General features: G+C 36.1%; 1 protein-coding gene across 2 annotated transcripts in view; it reads left to right on the forward strand.

The window, feature by feature from the left end:
* LOC132130800 (receptor-type tyrosine-protein phosphatase alpha-like) overlaps positions 1-9,097 on the forward strand; it is a 30,260-nt gene extending 21,163 nt beyond the window's left edge. For both annotated transcript variants that reach the window (XM_059542614.1, XM_059542615.1), the window contains 17 exons: positions 255-328; positions 733-869; positions 1,110-1,200; positions 1,410-1,486; positions 2,026-2,062; positions 2,165-2,262; positions 2,455-2,574; positions 2,895-3,061; positions 3,609-3,744; positions 3,843-3,992; positions 4,134-4,227; positions 4,550-4,626; positions 6,253-6,387; positions 6,679-6,804; positions 6,916-7,067; positions 8,317-8,452; positions 8,963-9,097. In XM_059542614.1, the coding sequence (XP_059398597.1) occupies positions 255-328; positions 733-869; positions 1,110-1,200; positions 1,410-1,486; positions 2,026-2,062; positions 2,165-2,262; positions 2,455-2,574; positions 2,895-3,061; positions 3,609-3,744; positions 3,843-3,992; positions 4,134-4,227; positions 4,550-4,626; positions 6,253-6,387; positions 6,679-6,804; positions 6,916-7,067; positions 8,317-8,452; positions 8,963-9,037 (1,882 nt within the window). In that variant the 3' untranslated portion in view covers positions 9,038-9,097. The remainder of the gene's footprint in view (positions 1-254; positions 329-732; positions 870-1,109; positions 1,201-1,409; positions 1,487-2,025; positions 2,063-2,164; positions 2,263-2,454; positions 2,575-2,894; positions 3,062-3,608; positions 3,745-3,842; positions 3,993-4,133; positions 4,228-4,549; positions 4,627-6,252; positions 6,388-6,678; positions 6,805-6,915; positions 7,068-8,316; positions 8,453-8,962) is intronic.

A 9,097-nucleotide genomic window follows, 5' to 3' on the forward strand; every position in this document is an offset into this window, starting at 1 on the left:
GAAACTTTCAGCTGTTCATTCAGTACAAAAAGTGCCCCGTGCATAGATTCCAGCTCAAAAAACCACATAAAGAGTTATAAGTTACAAGCAAAGCATAGAAGAACCAACATACACATGCACAGTCTAATAGAACAGATAAGAGTTCAGAAAGCTCCATTCATCAGGAAACCTACAACGGCAGCAGGGAGTCATGAGGCTGAATTGTCCAGTTACTATGGTAATGATTGGCTTTTTGTTCCGCTCTTTTGTCGCAGGTTTAAGAAGTACAAGCAGGCAGGGAGCCACTCCAATTCCTTCCGCCTGACCAATGGCAGAGCTGATGACACAGGTAGGAATTAGAGATAGTGTATGTCTTAGAGTGTATGGCTTTCTAGGGATCAGAGTGTATGTCTTTCTGTCACCGCTCTTGGGAATTTTTGTCCTTAAAAGTAGCGAATATATAAAAGTTACAATTAAAAGACATTGATGGATGCAATACTAGTGTCAGCTGTTGATTGCATCATTTTTTGAAACACATGAGAGCTTTTTAGCTTTTTCCTTGAATTGTATTGTTTTGCCCCCTACTGGCCATCCTGAACACAACATGGATAAAGGACAAATTGCAAGTCATTTTTAAAATATTTAATTTACAAAAAAAAAAAAAAAAGGTTTGCCTTTAACATATATATTTATTTTTATTCACTCTGTTTCTTCCCTGTTCCTTACATGTCCTTTCCTTACACTATTTAATAGAGCTTCAGAGTGTGCCGCTATTGGCTCGCTCTCCTAGTACCAACAGGAAGTACCCGCCCCTTCTCGTCGACAAGCTGGAAGAGGATATGAACCGCCGAATGGCTGATGACAATAAACTCTTCCGGGAAGAATTCAACGTAGGTCCACGAACAAACACATAAACATGGTGCTCTAAATCATGAATGGACAGATCAGAGTCCTTACTCGAAATTTCACCATATTTAGAATGACCCCCAAAAAATCTGCCATCTGAACTACATAAAATTTCCCAAATAGAGTGGATTTAGGCAGATACATCTGTGGTGTTGGTGTGTATCTCCTCGTCATGCTCTCGGCCCATGTGAACTTGTAGGATTGACTGTTTCTTTGCTTTGCAGGCGTTGCCTGTATGTCCTATTCAGGCCTCATGTGATGCTGCCTCGAAGGAGGAGAATAAGGAGAAGAACAGATATGTCAACATCCTGCCCTGTAAGGCTTTCCCACAACTTATCTCCAAACCAGAGCTGATAACGCATGCTTTTACCAGAGCTACAAGGCCTACAAAAGAGTTCATTATGTGAAAATGGCTTTAATAAATATAACAATAATGCTGTGAGCCTTATCATCTTTTTTTATAGTTTATCTGTCAAACTGCCCTTTTTATCCCTTTTTGTTTTATTTTTCACATCTTTTCTCAGATGATCATTCTAGGGTGCATCTGACGTCTTTAGAGGGTGTTCCAGACTCAGACTACATCAACGCTTCATACATAAACGTAAGACCTCAAAGTTAGTCATAAGACGTATGTCTGCACTGTTACTAAAATTCTGGCTGATCATTCTTATTTTAAAATTTGATACAATTTTGTTTAAATGAATTAAAAAATAAATCCCTAAAATATAAAATTAGTTTTTTTTTATGCTAAAAGTACATTTTTTAATTGTGTTACTTTTGTATTATTACATAATCTGTTAAAGTATTTATTCATATTTTTAAATTGAATTTTGTTTTTCGCCATTCAGTTTTTTGCTATTTAATTTTAGTTGACATTTTTAAATGAGTTTTAGTAATTTTGATGCTTCAGCTTAAACTATTTCAGTTAGATGTCGAGGCAACCTTTTTAATTTTCATTAAAGTTGAAAGTTTTTAATCTATTATGTATATTTTTATTTTATTGCAGCTTAATTTAAATTACTAAATTATTTTGATAATTTTAGTTTTAGTTTAGTTAATAACAACACACACAGATTTGTTGAAGATTACAATTAACTTATTTCTGTTTTTAAAGATTAAAAAAAAAATCTTTTTCTTCAGGGTTACCAGGAGAAAAACAAATTTATTGCTGCACAAGGTAAACATGGCTTTAAAGAATGATTTTTAGAAATATATAAATACTATTGCATTTATTAACCAACAACAAAATAAAAGATAAACTCAAGATTTTTCATTGTAGGTCCAAAGGAGGAAACGGTCAATGACTTCTGGAGGATGATCTGGGAACAGAACACTGCAACCATAGTCATGGTAACCAATCTGAAAGAGAGAAAAGAGGTAAATGCCACAAGAAATCTATTTAATGTAGGCTAGTGTCAAAGGAGAAGTAAGCTGATCTTTGATTTTACAGCCTCGGCTCTTATCGCGGTCAACATAATGGAGTGCAACTTTGAGGAAGATGGCCGTTTATAAAGATGTATGATCACTGCAGTGATGCTGATTATGATAGATTGTGTTTCATTTCTGCAGTGTAAATGTGCTCAGTACTGGCCCGACCAGGGATGCTGGACCTATGGAAATATCCGCGTGTCAGTGGAGGACATGATGGTTCTGGTTGACTACACCATCCGCAAGTTCTGCATTCAGCAGGTAAGAAGTGCAGACAACAATCATTAGTGGTTGACCAATATATTTGACAGGTTGATTATATGGTTGTTTTTTGGCATTTTGAAATGATTGGAACTGGATGATAAATGTACTCATTTGGCCTAATAAAAGAAGTGCTAGCGCCCTCTTGTGTTAAAATATACCAGTAGTCTTAATCATTGATAATGTGGGTTTTTGGGTGATTCTTTGATTAGTTCCAGTAAAAAAAAAAAAAAAAAAAAGTCAGAAAAGGCTGTTATTACAAGAAGTACTGTTGACCTCTTGTTTAGTGAATGATGACAATCTCTGTTGGGTGTATTTAGGTGGGTGATGTGTCTGGTAAGAAGCCTCAGAGGCTGGTCACACAGTTTCACTTCACCAGCTGGCCTGATTTCGGGGTTCCTTTCACTCCCATTGGCATGCTGAAGTTCCTTAAGAAGGTCAAGACCTGCAATCCACAGTATGCTGGACCCATAGTGGTTCACTGCAGGTAAAGAGCTTTATTATCTTCTGTGTATGTGCACAACAGCCATTCAGAAATTTAGATGTTTTACTTTTTCAGCAAGGTTGCATTCAATTAATCAAAAGACATTTATAATGTTACAATAAATGCTGTTCTTTTAAACCTTCTATTCATCAAATAGTCCTAGGGGGAAATCAAGATTTCTACAAAAATTTCAAACAGCGCAAATGTTCTCAACATGTTTCATGAGCAACAAATCAGCATATTAAAATGATTTCTGACACAGAATAATAGAGTATAGGCCGCTAAAAAATAGGCAGCTTTTGCGTCACTGAAATAAATTTCATTTTTAAAATATACTAAAATAGAAACAGAAATTTTGAATTGTAATAATATTTCACTATTTTACTGTTTTACAATATTTTAGATCAAATAAATGCAGCCTTGCTGAGCATAAGATAATGCTAAAACATTAAAAAATATATACAAAAAAAGTAAAGACCCAAAACTTTTTAATAGTAGAATGTGTGAGCAGTTTTTCTGAAGGTTTGTGATTTTCATCTGTTTATCTCAGTGCGGGTGTCGGCAGGACAGGGACCTTCATCGTGATAGATGCTATGCTGGACATGATGGGGGCAGAGAGAAAGGTCGACGTCTTCGGATTCGTCACACGGATCAGAGCCCAGCGCTGTCAAATGGTCCAAACCGATGTGAGTTTATAGAAAACCTCTCATTAAAGTCATAATACAACTGTATTATGTATTCTGTCTCAAAATACTCCTCTCCCACCCTCCCTCTCTCCCTACAGATGCAGTATGTGTTTATATTCCAAGCTTTGCTAGAGCACTACCTGTACGGAGACACAGAGTTAGAAGTGACGTCTCTGGAGTCTCACCTGAATAAGCTGTATGCTCCTTTACCTGGAGCTGGCTGTGGAGGCCTGGAGGCAGAGTTTAAGGTAGCACAAACAGCTTTTTTTTATTTCATTTATTTATTTTCTTTTTTTCTTGCTTTTTGGATTTTTGGAAAGTATATTGTTCTGGGTCCATGTTGTTTTTCTCATGTTCTATTTGAATTATTATCTTTTTCTGTCTTTTAGAAACTTACCTCCATTAAAATCCAAAATGACAAGATGAGAACAGGGAACTTGCCTGCCAACATGAAGAAAAATCGTGTTTTGCAAATCATTCCATGTGAGTTGTGTATCAATGTTTAGTAATCAGATTGTGAGAATATATTTTGAATAAAAATAGGTCAGTATAGATAGATGTTTCCAACTTTCTTTTTTTTGGAAAGATTGTGGGACACTGAAGACTGCAGCAATGATGCTGAATATTCAGCTTTGCTATCACAGAAATAAATTACGTTTTAAAATATATTCAAATAGAAGAATTGTAACTTTATGGTATACTTTATCCTTTTACAAGTTATTTGGCAGCTGCTTTTTCCAAAAGTGACTTTTATCAGCAAGTGCATTCCTGTGTTTTTTTTCTGTCTCTTCCCTGTCTCTTTCAGATGAGTTTAACAGAGTGATCATCCCTGTAAAACGAGGGGAGGAGAACACTGACTACATCAACGCCTCTTTTATAGATGTGAGTGCAACCGGTCTGACCTCAAGCCAACATTTACTCCCAACTAACTGTGATATTGCTCAATGGAGCCTGAAGGCTATGCAACCGTATTCCACGCTCTGTCGAGAGACCACACAACTGAGCTTTTCTTTTCTTTTAGGAGTGGTTTAAACACATTTTTCTGTCATGTAGTTATATGGACGCCCATGCTGAGATAAGGAGCCTGGGACGGTGGGCGTTGTCATATACATATATTTAGTTATTCTGTACCAAAGTGTTAGAATTACAAACTCTTTTAAAATCAGCTGATGCTGAGTGTCTAAAGTTCAGATCAGTCATTTAGGATGTTGCATGATGATAAGCATGTTTGCCTTAGAAGACAGCTGTCTAAGTAAGCAGTAGGCATTGAGGCAGCTCACTAGGTTTTTGGGACAGACCTCATGGGTTCATGCAGATCAGTGAGAGTGGGGTAGCTTTTTTGGATAAATGCCCTTTCACTTTCAATTCTATTTTGTGTGGCTGAAGCACTTCATCAAAAGGTAATCAAACAGAGAAAAAAAAACTTCTTCGGTGCTGCTATAATGGAAACCAAAGTCGCTTTGCAATCTGGAAGATAACTATACTGACGAACAAAAGCCAGTTTTGTCTTAATTTTGTGCCTTTATAGTGTACGTGCCCACTGGCACAAATAAATCCACTTGGGACTGCCCAAAGAGTGCTAGAAATCTAAAACATGCAGCAGTGTGGACTATGATTGCTTTTAATAAACTGTTAATATAGTCATCACGTACATTGCTGTTCAAAAGTATGGGGTCAGTATTTTTTTTGGAAAGAGAAGGGATTACTTTTATTTTGCAAATATTCATTAAATTGATCAAAAGTGACATCAAAGACATTTGAAATATATATTTTTTAAATGCTGTTCCTTTTGCTTTTCATTTCTATTAATCAAAAATCATTACATTTATCAGTTTCGAAAACAATGTTTCAGAGTTGCAACCGTTTTCAACATTGATAATAATAAATGTTAATATTACTACATAGCATCACAGGAATAAATTGCATTTGAAAATATCTTAACATTCCACCATATTACAGTTTTTACTGTATTATAGATCAAATAAATGCAGCCTATCCTTTTAGGGGACACCTCACTACTCGATCAACAAAGGGTTAATCTGAGATTTGACAGGCTCGCTCTACTAGATGTATTACTATGAATTGGAAGGATTTTAAACCACCACCTACTTCTATGTATAGAAAGAAGTGTCATCTTATGTACCTTTGGAAATAATTGCATTTCCTTTGAAAAAGCGTCTTTCTTATTTGGGCATAATAGGACAGAATGCTTAGATATCATCTAACTTTCTATGCTTTCTCGTTTCATTTTATTTACAGCTTATTTGGGGCATGTTATAAGGCAGTGTATACAGGAATTATATGTTGATTATATGTTGTGTTTAATTTCAGTAAAACCTAATAAACATAATGTTCAATAAATGCAGCCTTGCTGAGAATAAGACTTTATTTCAAAAACATTATAATCTTTTCTGACCCTAAACTTTTGAATGGTAGTGTATATCCACAATTACTGCTGCCCATTTTATTCAAAGGTATAAAGTAGACATTCTTTGTGTGTGTGTGCAGGGTTATAGGCAAAAGGACTCCTACATGGCATGTCAGGGGCCGTTACAGCACACTATTGAGGACTTCTGGAGAATGATCTGGGAGTGGAGAAGCTGCTCTATTGTTATGCTGACCGAGCTGGAGGAGAGAGGACAGGCAAGTTCACATGCTTTCTCTCTTTTGTAGCATATATGATCATGCTAACTCTATTTTTAGAGTTGTCAGTTTGTTGTGTACCCTTCATGTGGAGCAGTTGTGACCAAATGGCTAGAGAGTCAGACTTATAACCCAAAGGTTGCGGGTTTGAGTCTCAGGTGTGGGGAAGTGACGTCACTTCACTCACTCACTTATAGTTCAAGATCTGGGACAGTAACAGAAAAATGTCATCTCACCTGTTGTGACCTGAAAAAAATAAATTAAAATCTGTCTGTTCCCCACTATCTGCAGGAGAAGTGTGCGCAGTATTGGTCTAGTGATGGTGTGATGGTTTGCGGGGACATCTCTATTGAGTTGAAGAGGGAGGAGGAAAGTGAAAGCTACACTGTTAGGGACCTCCTCGTCACCAATAACAGAGTGAGTCCACGTCAGAGGATCTACTGAAAGAGATTTATGCGTCTTTTATACCTGTATTTTAATGTTTGCCATTGCTGTAATTCCCATTCTCATTTCACTTTCTCTCTGCAGGAAAATAAGTCCCGCGCTGTGAGGCAGTTTCATTTCCACGGCTGGCCAGAGGTGGGCATCCCGTCTGACGGGAAGGGTATGATCAACATCATAGCTGCAGTTCAGAAACAGCAGCAGCAGTCTGGAAACCACCCAATCACTGTGCACTGCAGGTAAGCCACACCTGCTCCTCTAGCCAATCAGGAGCCCTTCATTTAGCATAATTTGTATTAATATAACCATTTCAGGTGACTACCTCTTGAAGCTCATCAAGAGAATGCCAAGAGTGTGCAAAGCAGTAATCAAAGCAAAAAGTGGCTACTTTGAAGAACCTAGAATATGACATATTTTCTGTTTTTTCACACTTTTTTGTCATGTATATAATTCCATATATAATTCCACATGTGTTAATTCATAGTTGTGATGCCTTCAGTGTGAATCTACAATTTTTATAGTCATGAAAATAAAGAAAACTCTTTGAATGAGAAGGTGTGTCCAAACTTTTGGTCTGTACTATATATAAATATAAATATATATATATATATATATATATATATATATATATATATATATATATATATATATATAGTGATGTATTTTTGTTCTTATGACAAATTTTTTAAAAAAATTTTTTTTTATTATTTTATTTCATAATGCTAAATTGCTATCCAAAATTAAATTAATTGCAATTTGAAAGTTCGGGGTTGGTACACATTTTAAATGTTTTCGAAATAAGTCTATTATGCTCACCAAGGCTGCTTTTATTTGATCATGAATACAGTAAAAACAGTAATAATGTGAAATATTTTGGAAAAAGTTCGGTAGAATGGCATTCATTCGAAATGGAAACACAAATGTCTCTACTTGCACTTCGATCAATTCAATGTGCCCTTGTTGAATAGTGAAAAGTATTGATTTATTATGATAATTTCTTAAATCTTACTGACCCTTTTGAAGAGTAATGTATTTTTTAGCTTGAAAAGGCTTTGGCTTGTCTCTTTGTGCTCAAAAGGAATCCCATAAAACAAATCTAGAAATTAAATGTTATTTATTTATTTTATGGTTGTTACAGCAGTGTACTACTCTGATTATTACATAAAGAGTTATTCAACCTTACCACCAACCTTCTAGTCTGGATACAGGATATTTTGGTTAGACAGGAATGGCAACTTTAATAGGTCTTACTGGTTTGGCAGCTTAAGTAAGGTTTAGTGGTTTTGTAATTCTGGAAGGCATCTGTGAGTGCTTGGTATGAATTAAACAAAACCTGTCCATAAATACATCTCCAAAGCACTCGGTAATGATGAAACGGATAGAGTTGCTGTGTCCAGTGGGATTTCGGGGTCAGCCAGTCAAGGAAGGTAGAAACAGACTCATTGAAATCCACAGAGTGGTGGGTAATTGATGTTTGTGTGTTAACAGTGCCGGAGCAGGGCGCACGGGGACATTCTGTGCTCTGAGCACGGTCCTGGAGCGGGTGAAGGCAGAGGGCATCCTGGACGTTTTTCAGACGGTGAAGAGTCTAAGACTACAGAGACCGCACATGGTGCAGACACTGGTGAGCAAACACGTCATTCACCCCTGCACTGTTGATCTACTGAATTTAACAAAGTGCAGTTTAATTGTTTTTGAACAACTGTTGTTTTTGCCAGAGACTTAAAACTAAAGAAAATTGTGATTAAAAAATGTGAGTGAAAAAATAAAAAAGTTTCAGGTTTGCTTTTCTTGTTTATATTACTGCACAATTTGGCCAAAATGTTGTTGTTATATATCAATATGAGTGTTGACTATAATAATAATAATAAATCATCATTATTATTACTACTAGTAATTAAACAAAATAAGAAGTATTAATATTGTAATTTACTATTACAGTTGTAACATTCACTGTAAAATAAAAACAGACAACTATCTATGATGATAATTTCATAGTACATTTGTTAAATTACAATATACATTTTTATGGCTATATTTACTAACTTTTGTTTTTGTGGCAGAATCCACATAAAACCCTTAAAGCTTCTCTTTTCAGTCATTCAGATTCATTACATCTTGCTTTTCCCCACAGGAGCAGTACGAGTTCTGCTACAAAGTGGTCCAGGAATACATTGATGCTTTCTCTGACTACGCCAACTTCAAGTAAAGCCCCGCCCACCTGCAGAAGATTGGACAGACTTTCCCAGTCATGCACTCACGTCCACAC

The sequence above is a fragment of the Carassius carassius genome, chromosome 47, assembly GCF_963082965.1.
Source record: "Carassius carassius chromosome 47, fCarCar2.1, whole genome shotgun sequence".
Classification (NCBI taxonomy): domain Eukaryota; kingdom Metazoa; phylum Chordata; class Actinopteri; order Cypriniformes; family Cyprinidae; genus Carassius; species Carassius carassius.